This window comes from Pseudorca crassidens, chromosome 1 (assembly GCF_039906515.1).
Source record: "Pseudorca crassidens isolate mPseCra1 chromosome 1, mPseCra1.hap1, whole genome shotgun sequence".
In the NCBI taxonomy this organism is placed as follows: domain Eukaryota; kingdom Metazoa; phylum Chordata; class Mammalia; order Artiodactyla; family Delphinidae; genus Pseudorca; species Pseudorca crassidens.
Window position 1 is genome coordinate 112,416,180 of NC_090296.1, and position 22,975 is coordinate 112,439,154.

Here is a 22,975-nt window from a genome sequence, read left to right on the forward strand (position 1 = left end):
TTTTTGCTTTAGGCTGGGGAGCAGTTGGGAAGCAGGTCTGGAATACTCCTAACCAAGAAATGCCCAGGTATAGCCAGGTATAGTTACTTCCTCTCCACAGGAGTTCACAAGCTTCTGCTCCTGCTTCCCTATGGATCTGGAATTTCCTTTTCTCTGTCTACCTCAGCTACCTGTTCTGAGGGTCTCTTAATCTATTTAACTCTTACTCCTACTTCTTTAGGGAAGGAGTTTTAAACACATCTCTTATAATAAGAGGGACAAAAGCAATTCTCCTGCAGAGGAGGCCAGCTTTCACTTTTATTCCTGCCCTGTTTCCCTCAGCTGCCCAGGGTTCTCTGAGAGTCTTGCTTTCTGATCGCAAAGCCTTGCGTTCTGAACATCTTTTTGCTGCCCATCAAAGCATGTCCTCAGTAGACTGGTCCATGTTAAAAACGTAAAGGACTGATAAGGACTTAGCACTTTGTCCCACTGACAACAGAACCAGGCACTCTGGCTCTAAATAAAGTCATCCCAGAATTCCTAAACCTTCTGAGTTCCAAGAAGCTTCACTATCTGTGCCCAGGGGGGAGCATGCCGGCAAGAGGCCCTAGTGTGGTCAGCACAAGCTGAGGGCGTTCAAAGGGGTCTCTGTGCTGGCCTGGCCAGGGAGGCCCAGTCTTGGATGCACCCGTGCCGGGCTTCCCCTCAGCTGTCCGCAGCCGCTAAGCTTGCTGGTCAGAGCAGACTGTGAAGCTCCTCTGTGGGACAGGCTGGCAGGCTGCCTGCACGCAGGAACCTCCCCACTCCCAGCCCTACCAGCTGCAGAGATGCCCAGCTCTGTCAGTTCTTGTGGGGGCAATGTCAACCTTTGAGGAGGGCAGCGTGAGGCAGGAACCGGCAGTAAACAGCAAGCAGCGCTGATCTCCAGTCCACCAGCCTGACTGGGAGTGCCAGTGCCGGCAAGTACTTTTTCAATATGTGGATTTTTTTTTTTTTTTTTTTTTTAGAAAAAGTCACTCAATCTCTCCCTCCCCGCTAATATCCTTTTTTTTTTTTTAACATCTTTATTGGAGTATAATTGCTTTACAATGGTGTGTTAGTTTCTGCTGTATAACAGTGAATCACCTTCCCCTAATATCCTTATTACCACCTTTGATTTTATCCTTCCAGTCTTATATGCTTGCTCCGCTTAGTTATAATAATATACACATAAAATATTTTGTATCCTGCTTTTATCATTCAACACTGTATAAGTTATAAGCATTTTTTCTATTTTGTTATCTATCTTCACAGACTTTATTTGTAAGGCTGTGTAATTTTAAGGCTTCCATAGAGTGACTGTACCATAATTCTGACTCATCCCTTGCTGTTGGATTCCTGGTTTGTTTGGTAACTTTTAAAATTTTAATATGATTTTAAACTTACAGAAAAGTTACAGGAATATCACAAAGAACTCCCATATATCCTTTACCCACATTTACCAAGTGTTTACATTTTTATCCCATTTGCTTTATGACTTATGATTTGCTTTATCTGTATTTACATGTTGTATTTTCTGAATCATTTGAGAGTAAGTTGCAGGCATTGTACCCCTTTACCCCAAAACTTCAGTATGCCTTTCCTTAAGAATAAGGACATCCTCTCATAATTTATAACCATAACCACTTATCAAAAACAGGAAGTATAACACTGATAAAATACTGTTAATCTGGGCTTCCCTGGTGGCGCAGTGGTTGAGAGTCCGCCTGCCGATGCAGGGGACACGGGTTCGTGCCCTGGTCTGGGAAGATCCCACATGCCGCAGAGCGGCTGGGCCCATGAGCCATGGCCGCTGAGCCTGTGCGTCCGGAGCCTGTGCTCCGCAATGGGAGAGGCCACAACAGTGAGAGGCCCACACACCGGAAAAAAAAAAAATAATACTGTTAATCTAACACGTGCTCTCTATTTAAATTGTGTCAGCTGTCCCAGTAATGTCCTTCATAGTGATTCCTGGTGCAGGATCATGTGTTACATTTAGTTGTGACACATGATTACATGTGTCTCTTTTAATCCAGACTTCTTGAGCCTTTCCTTGCCTTTTATTACCTTGGCATTTTTGAAGAATACAATCAGGTATTTTGTAGAATGTTCCTCAACTTGGATTGGTCTCATGGTTCCACATGACTAGATTAGGTTTTTGTATGTTGGGCAAGAACACCACAGAAGTGACATGTCCTCAGTGCATCTTAAGTTGGCATGTGATGGTAGTTGGTCCCATTAATGCTGACATTAACTCTGATCTCTTGGTTAAGCTGATGTCTGCCAGGTTTCCCTTTTTAAATTTACTCTTTTCCCTTTTGTAATTAACAAGTTATTTGTGGGGAGATACTTTGATATCATGTAAATATTTTATTCCTCATCCAGTGTGATTTTCTCACTCCATAGTTTCTTCTACATTTATTGTTTGGCATTCTACTTCTAAAGAACAGCATTTTTCCTTCCTATTTATTAATCTACTTGTTTATAAGTACGGATCAATGGATTCCTATTTACTCAAAGTTGCAAGCCATTGCTTTAATTTGTTTTGATTCTCAAACTGTCCCAGATTTCTGGCCGGCTCTTGTGTCTTTTTAATATATCCCCTTCATTTTTTTTTTTTTTTTAACACTTTCTTACTTTCTGGCTTAACAAGATGTTTCAGGCTTATCTTGTATCTTCCCTGCCCCAGCCGTGGAATCAGCCATTTCTCCAGGGAATCTTGATTCCTTTTAAAGGAGAATGATATTTAGAAACCTAGAGCTGGGTGCTGAGTGTGCCCATTGCTACTGGGATGTCATTGCTTCTAGGCTCTTGGCAGACAGAGCAAGGAAATAGCTACAGATAAAAATATATGGAAATATTGAGAGAGATGGAGATAGATGATATAAAGAATTAGATATTAAAAATCATGAATCCACACTGATATTTTCAGTCTAGCTCCATAAAGTTTATTCTTATCTTCTCCCTTTCCATATTTGTAACTCTTTTCTCCAGACTAAATTTTAAAACTTTCTCCTTGCTTTGTTATGTTCCATCCAGTGATCATCCTGATGTAAGTCTGTTTTTATTATTTCCTTGGGATGGGCTCCCTTCTGGTTTCAGAACTTCCTCCTCGGCCTCCTATCTCGAGGCTGATAGGGCCAGCTGTCTTTGGGGCCTGTGCATTTCTGTGCAGAGCTTGCGGACATGGAAATTAAGGTCAATAGCAGGTTAAGTGTACTGGGCTGTATGGGGGGGATAGTGCCACGAAGATGGAGTCATTCCACCTGGGGACTCAGGATAAAGAAACTGGAGAAGGGGATGTTTGAGCTGTCTTAAAGGTGAAGAGGTGTTTGCTTCTTCTGCTGGGACCATTCTGCCTCCCTGTGTCGTGTAGTGGGAGGTGGGCACATGTAGGGAAATGCAAGCGGCTCGATGTGGGCAGAGTTAAGTTAGTGGATGGCCCACGGAGAGTGACGAGCAAGAGCCGGATCACACAGTGCCTGTGACCTGTGGGGCACTTTGAACATTATCCTGCAAATGTGGGGAGCTCCTGGAGGGACCTAAGCAGGAGATAACATGGTCACATTTGTGATGTAGACATATCAGAAGGTATGAGACTGGAGGCAAGGAGAGCCTGCCAGAGTGCCGAGGAGGGCCATAGTGATGGTGCTGGAGCTCAGAGAGAGGTGGAGGACCTGGCGAAGAGCCACTGTGGTCTGGCCACCGATCTGATGAGAGGCCCAAGGGAGAGCATGGTGGCTGGCATGAGCCGCCAGCTTCTGGCTTGGATTTCAGGGTAGACGGTGAAGCCTTTCATGACATAGGTAATACAGGAGGCCAAATGGGTTTGGAGCAGATGGGCAGGAAAGCAGAGGGCACAGCAAGTGCTGACCGTGTCAGAGGCTCCTCTAAATGGGAAGGGAGGACTGTGCTGAGAGATGCGGGAGATCCAGAGTGAAAGCTGGCTTTGATTTATTTAAAGGTGGGTCAGACCTAGCATGTTAATAAAATTCAGAGGAGATAAAGGGAATAGCCATCAGCCCTGTCTGGGAGTAAATGCAAAAATGCACAGAGCTGGGAGCCTCGCTGCTGGGTGTGGCTGGGGAAGAATTAAAATGTTCTCAGATAGGAATATCTAGTTTACCTATTTTGAGTCAAGTGGTTTAGAGAAGAGGTATGGAGATGAGTCTTACTTCTCCTGCTTCCCCTTGGGTTATTTCCCCCATGAATCTCTGGGCTCTGGAGTCCTGAAGGTGAGGGTTTAGAGCTGGAGAGACCCCAGCGAGGATGAGTAGTCAGTGACAGAACAAACGCAAGAAGTAGAAATGATCGGAAGTGTCACACGTAGAGATATTTGTAACATTAAGCTCTTTCCAGATGCTTTTCATTGTGAATGCACCTGTAGCTGAGAACGCTAAAGAAAATAAAGAATGCCTGTGCGGCTCAAATTTTTAAAAGCATGAGAAGATAATGGAAATCTAAAGATGGGGTCAGGAACTGGTTGAGGAGGGAACATGGTGATGGAAGGAGTGTCCTTTGCTGAACGTGCTTAGGGCCCACATGGGATTGAAGACCATGGATTCTGAGGGACAGCAGGCCCTAAGGCGGTGGGATTTTCCCCACCAGTTCAAGCAGCCTGGGGGTTGAGAGGAGGGGAAGGGGAAGAGAATGGTGATCCCTCCTGCAGCAAGGAAGGACACACCTTTGCTGCAGTTGCCACATGACTGAACCGGACACCCGGTCTTCAGAGTCACTGGCTAAGATTCTCAGCTCCACATTGGGGAAGAGGCAGGCCTGAGCTCAGAGTTAGAAATGCACTAGAACAGCTTATCCCTGTCTTCTGGCCCCGGGGTTGGTGTGACATCTGCCAATGTCTTGTGATACCACTTGTGTGGTTTAATGTTGGCTCTCTCTGCCAAACAATAAAAATTCTGTAATATTTGATTTGGGCCTTAGAGTATCAATAGGAGCTCAACTGCTACAAGGGATAGGTTGAGAGGAGGCAGGTGACTGAAGCACAAAAAGCAATTTAAGGCATAAAAAAAATTAGACAATAAACTCTCCAAAGTGGAACATGTTTATCACCCCATGGCCCCTGAAAAGATCTGGGCTTAAAATAGGTGCCAGATATCAGTAGGTAACTGTTGAGTGATCTCCAGCTGTGGGCTCTGCCACCTGGCCTTCACAGCCTTCTGTGAGAGGACCCCAGCTCGCCTTTTCCTGTTTATCTCCTAGTCCTTCACAGCGGTGCGCATACCTCATGGAAACGGATTCCACATATGCCCCTTCCTTCCTCACTCTGTGTGGCCTAAGAAGCCTTTATTAATACTGGGCTTTGTTCCTGAAGCACCCTATCTCAGTCCCCATCCCTCCCTTCAATCTCAGCATTACACCTGTCTGAAACAGCCAGCCTTCAGTATTGTGGATAAGAGTGTGAATAAATAGAGATGAGGGCATTGGTTAATGTGTCAGAACATTCACTGGGGATTCCCATAGACACCTCTAGAAACCAAGTCCATGAAGAAGACTGTGCAAAGAGGCCCATCATAGCATTGTTTACAGTTGTAAAATTTGAAATCAATCTAAATGTACAGCAGGAAGGGATTAAATGAATTATGGTACGTAATTAGATATTATACAGCCATTGAAGATGATATATAGCTATATTTATTGACAAGAAAAACTCATTTTTGAATGAAAGTAGGTTATAGAATTACATGTATGATATGGTCTGCATTTATATAAAATTATATATATATGGGAAGGATGTTGATCGAATTGTTAACTATGGTTGCCTCTAGGGATGGAATTTCGCATTATTTAAAATTTTTATACTATTTGATATTGCTTGGAATTTCTGTGTATTACTTTTATAATCGTAAACATTAAATAAAGCTATTTTCATTATGGGAAAACAATCCACTGCATCCTTTTGAGGCCTACTTTATATGTACATCTCTGGGAAGCTTTCTTTGATCTACTCTTCACCCGCCCCCGACCCACACTGGAGTGGGAGGCCTGCCTCCTTTATAGCTCTTGGCATGGCACTTTGTCATCCTCTTAAACCTCTGGTCTTTCTCGCTTGTGTTTGTTATGTTATCTCATTAGCCTCCATGGCTCTGAACTCCTTAAGGTCATGGATCGTGTTCCTACTCATCTAGGTGCCGTCCTCCACTTCCAAAGGCAGCCTCAGGGGGAGGTGACTGCCCTTCAGCTGTGGAGATTACTGTTTTACGAGCCTATGGGCCCAGAATTTGGGGTTTTTCACGAGATCCAGAAATCAGGCCTGATTTGGGGTTCAGTAGGCTTTGCTCTGGTTGGCAGGATTGGTGCTCAGTGTTCCAGGTGGGGCCTGCAAGCGGGGAGGTGATAGCCACTTGCTCCACTGCTTGCCCCAGAAGGGCCTCCCCCCTTTGCCTTTGTCTGTTGTGGAAATGCCCCTCTGGCTCTGATGACCAGACCTCTGGGGCAGAAATCCCCACAGCCCCACCACTGAGGCTGCTCAGAGGAAGCCAGCTGCTCAGCCTCTGGGTCCAGAAAAAACCCCGAAGAAAAACCCTGTCCAAACTGAGATAGGACCTTTCCCTAAAGGGATGTGACGATTGTTTCCAAATGACTGCCCGCTCCTAGCTTCAGAGCTCTCAGCTTCCTCTTCCATTATGAGTGACAGTGATGATGACCATAGGGGCCCAGTAGCAGGTGTCCCCTTGGGAATATTAGCAGCCTCACCAGAAAAAGATGATGAGGCATGTGGCAGCCAGGAACACATGCAGGGCAGCGTCCAGACTGCCCCGATAGTCCCTTCCCACCCCGGGACCTAATAACCAAGAGCTGCCATGCGTTTAACACCCACCCTGTGCCAGCAGGCTCAGGGCTTTGAAACTCATCCAGCACCACGGCTCTGCCAGGTGGGCGTCGTTATCTCCATTAAAAGACTGAAGCTTAGGGACCTTAAGCAGCTTGCCCAAGGTCGCACCAATCTGCTTGACTCGGCTTGTCTGCACCCCCATATCCCATACGATCCAGTCGGGATGGACAAGGAGGACCTAGACACTAACCCACTAAGTTGTTTTCTTAAAGACCTGAACAAATCCATGGAGCAGGCCTGTCAAGGAGAAGCTACCCACCTGACCTTGTAGGCATTTGAGCTTCTCTCACCCTGTGAGATACTCTCCCCAGATGTGCTCAGTGTGTGGCAGGGGCAGAAGCTGGAAGACAGAGAACAGCTTGGGTGAGTAGCTGGGGACCATTAATGGCAGAGAGTAAAAACGCGACTTGCTGCGAAACCCCAGACAGTATCCAGGGCTAGAGCCGGTGGAGGTGCATCTCCATTCCAGACCTGGAGGCCTCTCAGCTTCCCTGTTGTCCTTAGTTCTTAGTCCCACGGCTTCCTCCATGCTTAAGTCCTGTGACTTGAGGGTACCTGAGCATGTCTTTATTCCTTGAGCCCTGGTGCGGGCGCACCAGAAGGGCAATCGGTTGGTCCCCTGACATACCACCCTAAAGGATGTTAGGAGTTGTAGCGCCAGAAAAATCTCCCCGGGAAGCTGTTGCTTCGAAACCGGGTGGCTGGAGTGGTCTCTGCAGCTCCCCCTGCTCTGGCCTTGCATCCTGTTGTCTGAAGCAGCTGAGCTGCCTCTGTCTTCTGGGCAAGAGGCGGGGGGGCTCCTAGGATTGACACTGCTGGCTGGAGCCTACCTGTCCCTTGGGAAGCCGGGCACCAGTCTAACGGGGGGTCAGACTTTGCTCTCAGGGCTCAGGCAGGACATGCTTGTCAGAGGTGCCTTCCTAACACAGCCCTTTCCACAGCCCACTTCTCCCTTCCTCACACCTCAGTTTCCTCATCTATAAAATGATGAATTTAGACTAGCTCAGTAATTTAAAATGTTGTGGCAGCGGAACTAATTTTTTAGACATCTGTACCAAAGTCCAGTATTCACAACATAAAAATTTTTATTTTGATTATTATTATTTCAAATTTATAAGATGTACTTATTAAGCAGTTAGTAAGTGCTCTGAGGCTGTTAGGATGAACAGGATGGTTGCTGATTTACACCAACCTGTGCTTCTAATTCATTCTCTTACCTGTTTTTGGTTGCACAATGAGAAAATCAGGAAAAGCCTGATCACAGAGTTAGTAGTTGGAGTAACTAATGTTTGTTTGTTTGTTTGTTTTTAAGCTAACCTTGCAACCTCAGGATACTGAAAAAGGAATAGAAGAATTTGCTTTTGTTGTTTCAGAGATGAATCATTAACAATATATTGGACGGACCATATGTAATTGGCAAAACCCCACAGTTTTGGCCTGCAAAAACAGCGAATTCGTATAATTCAGTCGAATAAGAATAGCTAATGTTTATTTCCTGTGTGCCAGGCCCCATGCCAAACACTTTGGAAGCATGATGTCACTTAGTCTACACACAACTCCCCGTGGTACAGGTAAGGACGCTGAGGCACGGGCATTGTCAAAGGTTGCCCTGGCGACCAGAACCTCCAACTCCAGCCCCCATCCCAGCAGTCCAGGCCCAGCCTTGCCCGGGGTTAATGGGGTTCCAGGTCAGTCCGCCTCCGCCCACCCGCGGGGAGGGGAAAGCATCCAGTCTCTGTGCCCAGCGGCGCCCCTCTGCCCGCCCGAGGCCCAGGAGCTGTTTGTTTTCTTAACGGGGTTAACCAAACCTCCGGAACAGCGCCGGCCGCCCAGTAGAAGCCGAGCCCGTGAAAGGGGCTTTGTGTGAGGGCAGTGGAAGGTGAGGGCCGAGCCAGGGCGGAGACGCGGTCCAACCCACCCGCGCGCCCGCGACCAGGCGGCCCCAGGAGAGGGGGCGTGTCGGGGGTGGACACCTCTGCCCCCAGCCCTTCCTGCCCTCTGCTTGGCCCTTGATCCTCATCTCCAGGCTTCACGTCTGTACAGTGGGGCGAGAATGGCCCCCCTCCCTGGCAGGGCTGGTGTGGGCGTCAAGAGACAGGTGTTTACAATGTGGCCCCCAACCAGGAGCATAAGCATCACCAGCGACCTTGTGGAAAACGCACTGGGTCAGACTCCACGCCAGGCCTATGCATTCGGAAAACCCCGGTTAGGGCCGTGTAATCTGAGACTGGAACTTAGATCACTGTTCACATACTGAGAGGGCCAATGTTTAAAGTATACAGAAAACAAACTTTTCCTTTGACTGTAATAACTGCTTTGGAGCGTACATCATGTCACGTGTTCCTCTTTACAGGAAAATATTCTCCATAAGTTGTTTTATCTCCCCAAAGACATAAATGTCTCCAGGTCAAGGATCTTGTTTTTCTTCATTTGGATCTTCACTCAGGTCTGAATGAAATGCTGTGGAATAAGGAGCTGCAGGTTTACTACCAAATGTTTTACGAGTCAGGTGCATCAAATCTCCCTCTATAAATGGGGATGAAAATCCACTGATTTGAGACTTCTCAGGAACAGCTGAAAATCAAGTAAGTGAATGAGGTGGATGATGGTCTTCAGAGAGAGAGAGAGAGAGAGCGAGAGATAAGAGTCTAACTCTGAAGGTAGGAAGAGGATTTCTGTTGTTATCCCTCTGCAGGCCTTCCTGTAACCCTTCAGCAACCCTGCTCCCTTCCGGCCTCTTTCCCAGGCCTTCCCTCCTCTCCCTAGCCTTTTCCCAACATCCCCCTCCCCCATTGATTCATACAGTCTTTCAATCAACAATGCTTCTTGTGAGCATCTACTACATGCTTGGCACCATGGTGGCAAAACCCTGACAAGAGACCATGCCCCTGGCTCACTGGTACTGAGTCTGGGGGCCGAGTTGGGGACACCAGGGAGAAACAATAAACAAACAGTAACAGTAATATTGGAATGAGTGCAGAGACAAGGTGCTATGATAGGATGGTCAGGAAGGAAGGTGTCTATGAGAAGGTGAGTTTTAGGCTAAGAATTAGAAGTTTTAGGCAAAGCCCACCAGGTGAAGAGTAAGGAAAAAGTGTTGCAGGGAGGGATTCCCTGGTGGCACAGTGGTTAAGAATCCACCTGCCAATGTAGGGGACACGGGTTTGATCCCTGGTCTGGGAAGATCCCACATGCCGCAGAGCAACTAAGCCCGTGCGCCACAACTACTGAGCCTGTGCTCTGGGGCCCACGAGCCACAACTACTGAGCCCGTGCACCACAACTACTGAAGCCCACGTGCCTGGAGCGCGTGCCCCACAACAAGAGAAGCCATCGCAGTGAGAAGCCCGCGCACCGCAACGGAAAGTAGCCCCCACTCGCCGCAACTAGAGAAAGCCCGCATGCAGCAATGAAGACCTAAGGCAGCCAAAAATAAAAATTTTAAAATTAAAAAAAACCCCACAAACCTTCTAAAAAAAAAAAAGTGTTTCAGAGAGATGAAACAGTGAGTATAAATGTCCTGAGGCAGAAAGAGTTCGTTAGGTTTGAAGAACTGGAAGAATGTCGCTGTGGCTGGAGCCCCATGCATGAGAGGGTAGGAGAGAAAATGAGAGATGGGCTGGGTCATTTAGAGCTGTGTAGACTATGGTGGGGAGGGCGGGTTTTGTTTTAAGCACAACGTGAAGCCTTTGGACGGTTTTAAGCAGATGCCTTGACGGTCTGTGCTACTAGGTAGAGAGTAGACCTTGTATGAGGGAGAGAGGCAAGGAAAAACAAGAGAGGTCCATTAGAAGATGTGGCAGTGTTCTGGGTGGTAGGAATAGAGACAGAGGCAGACCTTCATTAGGATGGGCGACCAAGAAGTTTAGAGGTTTGAGGGTCCTAGAAGAGGACTCCCTGAACAGCAGACAAGGAGAGCAGGGTCCCTGACTGATGGGGCCCTAGAGAACAAGGGAGGTAATGAAACACCAGCACTTCTCCTCATGGTGGATCGTTTCCCTTCCAGGAGGTTTCAGCTTCCTGATTCTGAGGCCCCTGTGAGATGGAATTTGGCGGGGGGAAAGTGTGGAACATAGTATTGGTGAGACCTGCTTGCCCCCTTATGGGGTCATCCTCTCAGCCTCTCTCTGGGGGCAGAGCTGGGAATGGGGAGTTTCTGCTCCAGCTCAGAAACACCTCTGCACTAGCAAGGGAGGGAGAGAGTCAGTGGTCCCCCAACCCCAGTTCCTAAGACAGGTTCTCTGCTCCTTCCCACCATCAAGCTTTCTGCTGGGGTGAGCTCTGGGAGGCAGGGGCCTCGCCTTCCTCCACTGCCCCCCAAGACTATCTGGGGAGGAGTCAGTGGAGTGGAGGCTTGTGCTGAATGGGAAAGCTCCCTTAGGCGGGTGGGGGAAGAGCGCTGAGAGGTGGGAGCAGAAGCCTCTCCTAGCACAGGAGGTGAGAGAGTTCTGGATTAAATCCCGTCACACACCCAGAAAGACTCTGCCAGAAGAGTGGGCAAGGGCAGCCTCGTGCCACTTCCCACAGTCCCTCTTCCCCATCCATTGCCCTGCATACCAACATCACCCACCTGTGTTTCCAGGATGAGCCCACAAACTACCATTTTCCTAATACCTACTCTGCTGAGGGCTTAGCAGGCATTATCTCACTCAGTTTTCGTACACTCTCCTGAAGGAGGCATATTATCTCAATTTTGCAGATGAGCACAGATCTACACAGTTGGGGAAACCCAAGCTGTCTGACCGCTAAAGCAGAGCCTCTGTCCCTACACTGCCTCTCCTCCGCCTGATGAAGGTTTGGGCTGAAAGATGATTGAAATGGAGGAATGGATTTTTAAAATGAATGAATGGGGACTTCCCTGGTGGTCCAAAGGCTAAGAATCCGCCTTCCAGTGCAGGGGAGGTGGGTTTGATCCCTGGTCTGGGAACTAAGATCCCACGGGCCGCGGGGCAACTAAGCCCGCACTCCACAACTAGAGAGACCGTGTGCTGCAACTAATGAGCCCGTGCGCTCTGGAGCCCACGCGCTGCAACAAAGAGCCTGCCTGCCGCAAAGAAGACCAGATGCAGCCAAATAAGTAAATATTTTTTTAAAAAATGAATGAATGGGGCCTACGAATGCTGGGGGAAGGGGGACATCAAAGCCAGAGTGCGTCCAAGCTTTACCCCAGGCCGCGCACCCAGGGTCCACGTTGAAGGTGGAGGGAAGGAGATGGGGGTGCAGCCTGGTCCTGGGTAAGGGTGTGAGGAACGCAAGGAACGCCCCTGGTTGATCTGGGCCCAGCCTCCCTCCTTGCCAATGCCCACAGGGGCTTACAGTCCTTAGCAGGCGCTCGAATAAGAGCAGGTGAAATTTGGCTCTCCCGCATTCCTGTCAATCACTGGGGACTCGGTGAATGTGGACATGTTGACAAACAGATGGCTCTCTGCCGAAGGGTCTCCATGTACTGCGACCCCACTAGGCTCAGTGGGCGGTGCCCGCCTCGCGCCATCGGGCTCCAGCCTAATCAGCCCCTTGCAGGACCCGGCGGCGCTGGGGAACGCCCTGGGCGGGGCCAACGTGGGGGCGGGTCCTGCAGGCACGAGGAGGCGGGGTCGGCGACGCCGCGGTCTCTGGTCGGAGCGCGGAGAGTTCGGCTGCAAGCGGCGCGTGCATGCTGGAAGTTCGCATCCCGTCGGTGGGGCCCGAGGCCGAGGGGACCCGGCAGAGCCCCGAGAAAGGCCACATGGTGAGCGGGGGCAGTGGATGGGAAGGGGCGCGGGGACCCGCCGGATTTCCCTGCGTCAAATGCAATGCGGACCCCGCACCTCGGGTTCGGGGTCCGAGCGCGGCGGCCCAGGACGTCTGGGGACACGCTGCCGAGGGTCTCTGGGCCGCTTGGACTTGCCAGCCCTGCCGACGGCGGTCCCGGCTCCTGAGGGACTGACTGCACGGAGCAGAGCCCCCCAGTGTGGGGGGACTTGGGAGGGTCCCTGGAGAGCAGCGGCGCTCCCAGGCCGCTTTGCGCCTCTGAGGGTGGAGGGTGGGTGCGTCGCCGGGAGCCGGTCCTGCTGCACCAACCCGCCAGGCCTCACGCGCACCCGGCTGCCCTCCCGCGCCCGCCAGGTGTTCCGAGTGGAGGTGCTGTACCACGGGCGCAGACACACCGTGCAGAGGCGCTACAGCGAGTTCCACGCGCTGCACAAACGGGTGAGGCTGCGCCCACCACCGACAGACCGACCCCGGCCCGGCTCCTTCCCAAGCCCTGAGAGGCAGGCAGACGAGCTGGCGGGCCCCAGCCTCTGCCACCCCCATTACCGGGCCCTAGAGAGCTCAGGTCGTGGGCACAGACCTCCCTGCGGGCTGCGGAACGCGCGCAAAGGGTTAGGTCCCACGTGCTGCCCGTGCCCCTGCGCGGCTGGTCTGGCGTCGGGCGTCTTGGGGGTGGACGGGGGTGTTGGGGGCGCCTCTCGCCCTTGTCCCAACCACTGCTCACCACGCGGGCGTGTCTCAGGGTACAGCCTGAAGTTTGGGGGTGTGGGTGGCAGGGAGGACTGGGGAGGGCTCTTGGCTAGGATGAAGTGAGCTTGAGGGCTCAATCGGGATGCTGTGATCGCACTGCGGTAACCTCCTGGCAGATCAAGAAACTGTCCAAAGTGCCCGACTTCCCCTCGAAACGCCTGCCCAACTGGAGGACCAGAGGACTGGAGCAGCGGCGGCAGAGCTTGGAGGCCTATATCCAGGTGTGTGTGGGTCTCACTCTGTTGCCTCTCAGCCTGCTGGACCAGAGGTGTGACACCAGCAGAGAGGTGCGGGGGACTGGGGTGAAGGGGACCTACATTTTGGCCATGTTCTAGTACTTCATCCCTCTCTGAATTGGTAGGATTGCGTGAGGTAACCAGGAGGCAGATAGTCCCAGTTAAATGAAGGCTAGCTCTCTTTCTCCAGGGTGAGATCCTGTGCTGCCCTCCTGATAAGGGTGGAGATCCTTCCCCCCCTCTCCCACACGGTTATGCCCAATTGCAGGCCAGGCAGGCTTCGTGGGCCAATCTGTATAGTCACCCAGGGCCAGTGCTCAGAAGGGCCCTAGCTTGGTTTAATGCTCTGCTCTGGCTGTCTTGAAATTCTTTATCATTTTGGAAGGGCCCACGTGTTTTCAATTTGCACCAGGCTCTGCGTATTACACAGCTGAATCCGATTACAGGTTGCCTCTGTTCTCTTCTCCAGGGCATCCTATACTTGAACCAGGATGTGCCCAAGGAACTACTGGAATTCCTGAGTCTTCGCCACTTGCCCATAGTCCCCAAGGCCAGCAGCTGGGGGTGAGCATCTCTAGAGGCGCTTGGCATGAGAGGGGCCCCAGTGTTGTGGGGACAGGGGCTCTCTGCAGCCAGCAGGTGAGGAAAGGTTTTAGAGGTCAAGCCCCTTTCCTTCTTGTATCTGCCAGGCCCTAGCCTGGTTCTTCCTCTTTAAGACACACCTCCCCAGTAGGCTTTCTTGACCCCTGTGGAGGGGCTGTTTTCTGAAGAGCCTTGGCTACCCCGGGTGCCTCCCGAGCTGAGTTTGTTACAAATAGAAGCAGCAGTCCCCTGGGAGGTGAAATTCTGGGCTTCCGCATCTCCACCCCTGCCACACGCCCCCCCCCCCCGCAACCCCGGGCATCCCCAGGCAGCTCACAGCCTCTCTCTTCTTTTCAGCGCCCTGGGGGAGTTCCTGCCCGGCAACAGCAGGCAAGTCCAAGTCCCTGTCTGCACTGGGTTCCTGCTGCCCCCTCGTGGCCATACGCCAGGGCCTGAAGCCTCTGGCCTGTCCCCGTGCTCCAGGTTTTCATGTTGTTGCCTCCTGAGCCCACTTCCCACTTTTCCTCTGTGGGTCCTTGGTGATCTCAGTCCTTAGTCTCCACCCAACCTGACACTTTTCTCTGTTTCCCCCTCCACTGTTCATGACCCCTTTTCTTCCCAGCTCACAGCTGTACCACCGGCCTGTTATCAGCTTCTGCATGGATCCTTATATTTGCATCCCATCCCCAGGTGAGGAGGTGCCTCTGACCCATAATCCACACTTAGGGCCCAGGTACCAGGGTGGGAGTGAGGGTGAAGTTGATATTTCTCAGCTCGCAGGACCCCTAGGCAGCATCTCCCTCCTACTGCCCCCCTTTGGGGCCACACCTCCCCACTGTTCCTGTGCCCCTGTAGCCTGCTTTGTATTTTCCTCCAGGAAGTAGATATGGTGAAATGAGCTTGGCTCCCCTGGTCTCCATTCTTTAGCAGCCTGGCTTTACCAAGATGTGAACAGAATGTGAACTGGGAATGCCAAGGCCTCATTTGAGGTGGCCAGCTGCTACCTGCTGCCTTGGCAGGGACCCCTGTTCTCGGGGAACAGGGGGTGCTGAGCCTATGAGCAGGAGCTCAGGGAGCTGCAGGCCTGCAGCCAGGCCCACCCCACTTCCTCTTGCCCTGAAGCCCCTACCCCTTACTCCTGTTTTCCTTCTGTCCTAGAGCCTCTGCCCAACGTGGTGGTGAACGGTGTGCTCCAGGGCCTCTATAGCTTCAGCGCCAGCACAGCTAAAGCCCAGCCTGAGGCTGCCTGTCACCCTGCTCCAGTGCCACCGATGCCCTGACCAGTCCAGAGGGCTTTAGGCCACCTGCCAGGACAGTCATGGACCTCAGTCCTCTGAAAGGGACATGGGCTGGGTCAGCCTTGGCCTGGACCCCGGACTCACCACCCTCCACCCCTCCAGGCTCAGAACTCAGCTGCACTGGTGTCTGAGGTGGTAGGATCCTGCAGTCCTAGAGCCCAGGGGCCAGGGTGGGGACAACAGAGGATGGGGAATAAAGGGAGAATTCCTTTAGAATGTTCATAGCCCACCAGTTTGGAGGTGGGCTATGAAAAGGTACAGGTGTATTCCTTTACCTGTCAGGAGAAAGGCGTGGCGGGGACATGCAAAGGTTGAGGCACAGTGGCTAGCCAAGTTCAGAAGCAAGGGGCAAAAACTCCTGCTTGACATTTTGTGCGTAGCACATTTTTCTGTGAATGTCCAGATCTGTTTCCCCCTGCCCTCCCAGACTTGTGTGGCCAGTTGGAAATGTCTGGTTTGTGTTCATCTCTCCCTCATTTCTGGAGCATTTCTGGAGGGAAAGGGTTCAGGCCGGAACCCAAGGAGGGGACAGGCACCACTGCCACAGGAGCCCCAGACGGGCTGGCACTGGACTTCGGGTCGGGTGGGGATGCCGGAGGCCCCAGAACCTAGCCCATACGCAGATTATAAAAAAACACCTTTTTTTTAATCGGTCAGTGTTTGTTGGTAGGAGTTTGTTACAAAACTGGGCCCGCGGGCCCGCAGAATGTGGGGGGAGGGGTCCGCTCCGTCAGACGCCAGCACTACGGCCAGTGCAGCATGGAGCCCTGTGGCGGGCTGTCTTCACCCCCAGGAGGGCAACAGGGCCACACAGACAGTCGCTCAAAGGGAAGAGGTCCCTGGGGCCCTACTCCTTGGCGATGGCAAAGGGCTTCTCCACTTCGATCTTGCCACAGTCTGCGATCGTCACGTCCTTCAGAGGCCTGTCCCGGCCGTCTGTCTTGGTGCTCTCCACCTTACGCACTACATCCTGGGGAGGAAGGCAGAGTGTCAGGCGGTCTGCTGGTCGAGGGAGACGGGCCCCAGCGTGTGGCCGCGAGGGCTGAAACCTGCACGTGATGAACAGCGTAGAAACCACGAGGCACCAAAATCCTAAGGGCATCGTGGCCGGGCGCCAGCCCAGGGCAAGTAGAACCCAGATTTGACAACAGGAGGATGCAGTAGTTTCGATCCTCTGAAGTATGACCCAGGCTGGGCTAGGGGTGAGGAGGGGGGCGGCTGGGGAGAGGGTGCCAAGAGACTTCTCCGGGACAGCGTGTTCGGCTGGGCCCTGTACAACCGACGGTGGTGCCAGGACATGCCTGAGGCTGCAATTGTGCAGCCTCACCGAGACCTGGCCGGCCTCTGCCTGGGGCCTGGAGGGATTTAGAACTTGGAGGCAGGACTTCCCTGGCGGCCGAGCAGTTAAGACTCTGGGCTTCCATAGCAGGAGGCACGGGTTCGATCCCTGGTCGGGGAACTAAGATCCTGCACGCTAGACGGCATGACCAAAAAAAAAAAAGAACTCGGGGGCATAGAGAGAGAGGCTGTTTAGTCTCAATTCCCCCCAGGTTTGTAGAAATAAACACTGGTCAGAATCTGTACATTCCCTTCTGGGAAAGGGATAAAATATATGGATCCCCTGCCCTGGGGTCTGTGTCAGATCCCTGGTCAGGGTTGCCCAGGGTTATTCCCTCCCCCCCACCAAACTCACCATGCCCTCTAGAACTTTGCCGAACACTACATGCTTGCCATCTAACCAGGCTGTCTTGACCGTCGTGATGAAGAACTGGGAGCCATTGGTGTCTTTGCCTGCGTTGGCCATGCTTACCCAGCCAGGGCCATAGTGTTTCAGCTTGAAGTTCTCATCAGGGAAGCGTTCACCGTAGATGCTCTTCCCTGGGAAGAAAGAGTAGGTCAGGGGAGCTGGGGGAGCCCCAACGAAGCAGATCTTAAGGGCGAGGATTCCAGAGGCTGAACCTGTCCCCCGTGCCAGGCCAGGCTCCAGTGGAGTACAAGGACGTACAAGCTGTTCCCTTCCTACCCTCTGGCCCTGGAGCCAAACCATACTGACAGCCCAAGTGGGACATGAGGCCAGGGTGATTTAGTGAATAGCTCACACAATGATTACTTTGAGAATATAGTTTTATGACTTTCAAATAAGGCACATATTAAAAACTACCTTGGCTGTGGCCTGCGAGGCCTTCCATAGGGACTTGCTTTAGTGGAGGGAGGTGCTGTGCAGGATGCAGGGGAGGTAAGAACCCTCCAGAAAAGGAGGACTAGGGCTTCCCTGGTGGCGCAGTGGTTGAGAGTCCGCCTGCCGATGCAGGGGACACGGGTTCGTGCCCCGGTCCGGGAAGATCCCACATGCCGCAGAGCGGCTGGGCCCGTGAGCTATGGCCGCTGAGCCTGCGTGTCCGGAGCCTGTGCTCCGCAACGTTAGAGGCCACAACAGTGAGAGGCCTGCGTATCGCAAAAAAAAAAAAAAAAAGGACTGCTGTGGCTGACCAGCTTTTCTTCCTAAGAGCACAAATGATACTGAGGACAATCCAAAGCAGGAAGAGAGATGAGTGGGGAGGGGCAGGGAGAAGCAAAAGAGAGGGGCTGCCATTTGAGTTCTGGAAAGTCAAGAGCCTCTTATCAACGCATGAACCAAAATAAAAGGTGGCTCTGAGTGTGTGTACTGTGTCTGTCTGTGGAGGGTCTGTGGCCAGCATACAAGATAGTGGAGCCGAGAGGATCTCTACCCCATTCCAGAGATCCTAACCTAAGTTCCCAAGGCTGGTTCCCGGAGAAATACTGCAAAATACTGCACCCTTCTTTGTCCCGGTCCTCTCCTAGAGATTCACACTGTGCACTAGAGGCCCCAAGAAACCCAGCAACAAAGAAGTAATTCTCATTTTGTTTTACCCAACACCCTTCAAACTTATTTGTGTACAAAACCTTTTTCCTCTTCAATACACGTATTTCCATCCTGTGGTTCCCACAGAGTGGAACCAGGTTGGGAAGCTGTCCTAGACTGATGCTGAGGAGGTATTTCTGATTGTACAGTAAGTGGGAAGTTTGAAAATCACCTGGCCAGGAAGGACTCAACCAGACAGATAAGGAGATTGGGGAGCCTCTTTACATCAGTTTTATATTACTTGTTCTACTTCACCAGGAGATCACGGCGCTGTGACGTTTTCTAACAGCATGACAAGGAAGACTTGTTCCCCCTTCCTATCAAAGAGAGAATAGTTTTGGAGGGGAGTAGTGGGACCAAATAAAGCAATTTTAATTTGTAATGTGAAATGCGAAAATAAAACTGTCAACTCTTTTAGTTTTTTTTTAAGAAAAGAGGATTCCCATGTGAGAATCCTCTGTGCATCTCAGTGAACTGCAGGAATTCAACTACTGCTGCTATCCAGAAAATTCCCAAGTCTATATCCTTAGTTCCAATCACTTTACCAAGATATAAGGAGTCCCAAACTTAAACGGATAGTGAAGGTTTTAAACTCAACATACTTTGTCATCTTTCTCTCCAGACTTCAGTTATTCTTTTGACATTTGTTTCCTCCGCACGTTGTCAGTGTTGTCCTCACCCCCATCACGGATCATCCTTTTCTCCCATTCCTGCTACCCCCGCTGCAATCACGGCTAGTGCTCAGAGTGGGAACAGTGTGCCAGAGGGCTGGTGCAAGCATGAGAAACATAAAAAACCCACCCTGTAAGGCAGGAGCTAAGAGCCCCATTTCAAAGATGAAGAAACCGAGGTACAGAGGTTAAAGGCACCCCAGCTGTGAAGTAGCAGAACTGGAATTCAAACCAAGGTGGTCTGGCTCTCGAATCTCTGCTCTTACCCACTAGGTATCCTCCCTGGGTTCAGGCCCACATCGCCCGACGCAGGGGCAGCTGCACCAACACCCCTGCCAGTCTGCTTCTCCTGTGTCCATGTCCTGAATCTGCCACGTTATTATCCCTCAAACTCCTTTGCGATCAGGCCTTGCTCCCATTCAAGTCTTCAGCGGATCCTCACTCCGTGGAGGACAAAGCCCTGGGTCCCTGGCCTGGCCACGGCCCGCCACTCTGGGTTCCCGGTGGGAGCTTCACTTCCATCCTCCTGACCCCACCTTTGGCCAAGTTCCTGCCGCAGACCAGACCTGAGCTCACGCCTTAACCCTGCCTCTTCCCTGCCCATGCAAATTCTCCCCAGCCAGATCTGTCCCCGCTCAAATCTGTCCTCACGTTTACGAGGCCATTTCCTGATCACCTTGGCGCAAAGTGAGTCCTTTACTTGTCAGCACTTTGACGGCGGCTGACTTTACTTACCACTCGCTGGGCACTACGCGCTCAACATCTCACCTCACCCTCCCAGCACCCACAACTCTTGCCACTTACTCTACAGAAGAGGAAACTGAGGTTCAGAGGACTCACTTGCCTGAGGTCACAAAGTAAGAAGGCGGCAGACACCCAACTGTGTGTGACTCCACGATTACAGTGCTTTTGTATCACGTCTGCTTTGTCTTTGTCGTCCAGCTAGCTATGACTTACATCTTGTATTATGTCACTTTCATGGTGTTTTCTCCTCGTTCTTCCCACCTCGACGATAAACCACTTGAGGACAGAGCCTGAGCCCTAAAAGGCTGTGTTACAGCCCATTTGTGACTTTTCAGGTACTGGAAGTGAAAGGGAGTTGCCGTCCCACTGGTTTTTGCATCCTCAGCACCCACCACAGAGCCTGGCCCAGTAAATATTGATCGGTGGGGTGAGCTGCAGCTGTGTCTAAAGGAACCGCAGGCTGTGCACCCAAGTGTGGTGAGACCTGTTGGTTAGTCCAGGCTGTCTGTCTGTCCTACGGTACAAGTAGCGCAGGTGAGACTGCCAGCGCTTGTCAAGTGGTCTCTGGGGGGAGACTGCCAAGGAGAGCAATTTCTCCCACCCTTGCTGGGGCTTTCAGGGCCGCCCACACAAGCTTTGCATGCCTGACCTAGAATCACCTACAGGTGTTTCACTTTGCTCCCTGCCCCGCCCCGCAGGGCGTACTGCTAGGCACGTCACCGAGGCTGTAGGCCTGGATCAGTTGGTCTGCCAGCTGCGCGAGATTCTCTTATGTCCACCTGAAACCCATTCCTCCCTCTCCTTTGTACTGGGTTCCCTGGCCCTCCCACCTTGGGGGCTGCACTGACAGACCCCTCTGCCCAGAGGATTTGAGGTTACCTCCAGTGCCATCTCCCCGGGTGAAGTCTCCACCCTGGATCATGAAGTCCTTGATCACACGATGGAATTTGCTGTCTTTGTAGCCAAATCCTTTCTAGAAAAAGGGATGAGAAGGTGAGAAGGTGGCATGAGGCACCAGGCAGACATTAAATAGGCCCTGCAGGAACCCAGCCCACAACAGCAACTGCTCACAGAAGAGAAACCCCTGCTGGCAGATTCATCCTTCAACGTGCCACTGGGTGACCAGTAATCAAAGGCCAGGCCTGGAGCACACAGATCCAGGAAAGGCTGTAAGACCGCACATTTCCTCTGCCTTTATACAAGTCTACTTCATACATAATGCCTCCACCTTTCCCCTCTCGTTTTTTCCTAATCTAATCATAGGGAGAGAAGCAAGAAAACTGACCAAAAAAAAAAAAAAGTTACCTGCTGACCCAATGGGAAGTTGGAATACAGACTTTCTTTTTTTTTTCTGTATGCGGGCCTCTCACTGTTGCGGCCTCTCCCATTGCGGAGCACAGGCTCCGGACACGCAGGCTCAGCGGCCATGGCTCACGGGCCCAGCCGCTCCGTGGCATGTGGGATCTTCCCGGACCGGGGCACGAACCCGTGTCCCCTGCATTAGCAGGCGGACTCAACCACTGCGCCACCAGGGAAGCCCCAGACTTTCTTAAATGGGGCATTCATTTCCTTAAAACCTGGAAAGCTCTGGGCCCCTCACTCTGGTGCAGAGACCACAAACTAGTTTCCCTGGATGTTTTCTTTGGTTACTGCAACGTCTCAAAGATGAAAAATTTTCTCAAAAAAAAAATTCTAATTCTGGATTTAGTTAAAAAAAACGGAGAAGATATGATAATCCTGGGTTCCCAGTGCCAGAGAGCATAGCTGGTACTCCGTGACGGCCACTGCTATGGGTGGGCCACGCTCTGCAGTTGAGTTTGCCGCCAACCCTACTTGCCAACTCCGCTGCCTGTGAGCTTGGCTACCTCAGCTCTAGCCACTTACCTCTCCTGTAGCCAAGGCCACAAAATTATCCACTGTTTTTGGAACAGTTTTTCCAAAGAGACCGATGACCACCCGGCCTATATCTTCATCTCCAATTCGCAAGTCAAAGTACACCTGAGGAAAAAGACAATTTCAAACTTAACCTCTTAAAAGGGTCTTTCCTAGGGAACCGAGGGCCCAAGAAGCTACCCGGAGGATGCGAGAAAAAACAGACCCATATTTTAAGAGCAGTTTCTGAATCTGATTTTGGTGGTGACAAAAACCCCATGAGAATCTAATGAAAGCTCCATTTGTTTACACTCTCCTTAGACTACAGGGTAACAACCTTTGCTCTAAATAAATAATGGGCCCAGATTCTAAAACTTAACATCAAAACACCATAAAGATGGGAGCCTAAGCACACCACTCAGGTGTAAACTATTACATTGCTGTGCTTTGTAAATGAAGTGGCTAAAATCTGGCCTACGTAGAGAAAAGACCGGCAATCTGGCAGGCGTGATCTTTCACCATTTCCTCAGCACTGTTGGGTATCTGCAAATAGGCAGCTCTGAGTCTGCAACGCCGGCCCCAGCTAGGCATCCTGGGCGCCAACGCCTGGGTCAGGGCTGGGCTCTCGGGGAGGGTCCGGGTCATTCTCCAATCTGAATGGGGGAGGACGACCCAGGCGCCAAGAGGCCACGACAGGGAAACTAGGGAGGGGTAGAGCCAAGGCCGAGGACGCCCAGGCCCGAGCTCTGGGACCCGAAATGCCTCGGACATGTGTGACCAGAGGCGCCAAGGCCGGAACCCAGGCGGCGGAGGGCAGGCCTCGCTAGGCAGGTCTGGAGACGGGAGGCTGGACCTTAACAGTGACTTTGGGTCCCTTCTTCTTCTCATCTGCAGCAGAAGGTCCAGGCAACAGCAGGAAGAGGACGGAGCCCACGATGAGGGCGGCGACGAAGAGCACCTTCATGTTCCGCTCCGAGAGCCGCAGCATCCACCGGGAGAAGCTAGCGCGGGCCTTGCTGCCGAGGCTGGAGGAGGGTAGGGGCGCGGCGACGTGGGCCCGGCTCCTCCACCGAGCGCAGCCGGGGGGAACCGGGGCTCCTGCAGGCCTCCTAGCGGGAGGCAGGCCCCATTTCCCCCTCTGGTTGGGCGCCAGATGGTAGGTCCCCCTGGGGGGCGGAGCCCGGCTCGCTGACTGGGCGGGCGGAGACGCGGGCTCGTGGGTGGCTGCCACGTTACTGTGGCCTCATTGGCTTCACAGCTCGTCGACGCCCACCAACAGGAAGGGGATGAGCGGAAGGCGACGCCCTCTCCAAGAGCCCCGGATTGGGCTTCTGAAGAGGC

At 52.0% G+C, this 22,975-nt stretch overlaps 2 protein-coding genes across 4 annotated transcripts; one reads left to right on the forward strand and one right to left on the reverse strand.

The window, feature by feature from the left end:
• The first annotated feature begins 123 nt into the window (after positions 1-123).
• On the forward strand, positions 124-18,119 carry SNX22 (sorting nexin 22). Of its 3 annotated transcripts, none has more exons than XM_067750059.1 (8): positions 124-11,923; positions 12,367-12,574; positions 12,952-13,035; positions 13,464-13,568; positions 14,053-14,147; positions 14,523-14,555; positions 14,788-14,855; positions 15,324-18,119. In XM_067750059.1, the coding sequence occupies exons 1-8, from the start codon at positions 11,844-11,846 to the stop codon at positions 15,443-15,445; spliced, it is 795 nt and encodes a 264-aa protein (XP_067606160.1). In that variant the 5' UTR covers positions 124-11,843; the 3' UTR covers positions 15,446-18,119. The 3 variants fall into 3 exon arrangements, with proteins under 3 accessions (XP_067606160.1, XP_067606177.1, XP_067606167.1); XM_067750076.1 differs by having other exon boundaries at positions 12,425-12,574; XM_067750066.1 differs by lacking the exon at positions 12,952-13,035.
• PPIB (peptidylprolyl isomerase B) lies at positions 16,088-22,680 on the reverse strand. The gene is made up of 5 exons (XM_067750087.1): positions 22,488-22,680; positions 21,647-21,760; positions 20,642-20,735; positions 17,157-17,341; positions 16,088-16,433 (listed from the first exon to the last, which is right to left on the reverse strand). The coding sequence occupies exons 1-5, from the start codon at positions 22,620-22,622 to the stop codon at positions 16,311-16,313; spliced, it is 651 nt and encodes a 216-aa protein (XP_067606188.1). The 5' UTR covers positions 22,623-22,680; the 3' UTR covers positions 16,088-16,310.
• Between the last annotated feature and the right edge of the window lie 295 nt (positions 22,681-22,975).

Bases quoted from the DNA above. Each gene is read 5' to 3' on its own strand.
- PPIB (XM_067750087.1), bottom strand. From the start codon at position 22,622: ATGCTGCGGCTCTCGGAGCGGAACATGAAGGTGCTCTTCGTCGCCGCC. The intron at 21,761-22,487 runs GTCCAGCCTCCC...CTTTTTCCTCAG, and splicing joins GACCCAAAGTCACTGTTAAG to GTGTACTTTGACTTGCGAAT. The intron at 17,342-20,641 runs GTAACCTCAAAT...CTTTCTTCCCAG, and splicing joins CCGGGGAGATGGCACTGGAG to GGAAGAGCATCTACGGTGAA.
- SNX22 (XM_067750059.1), top strand. From the start codon at position 11,844: ATGAGCCCGTGCGCTCTGGAGCCCACGCGCTGCAACAAAGAGCCTGCC. The intron at 12,575-12,951 runs GTGAGCGGGGGC...CGCGCCCGCCAG, and splicing joins GCCCCGAGAAAGGCCACATG to GTGTTCCGAGTGGAGGTGCT. The intron at 14,148-14,522 runs GTGAGCATCTCT...TCTTCTTTTCAG, and splicing joins CCCAAGGCCAGCAGCTGGGG to CGCCCTGGGGGAGTTCCTGC.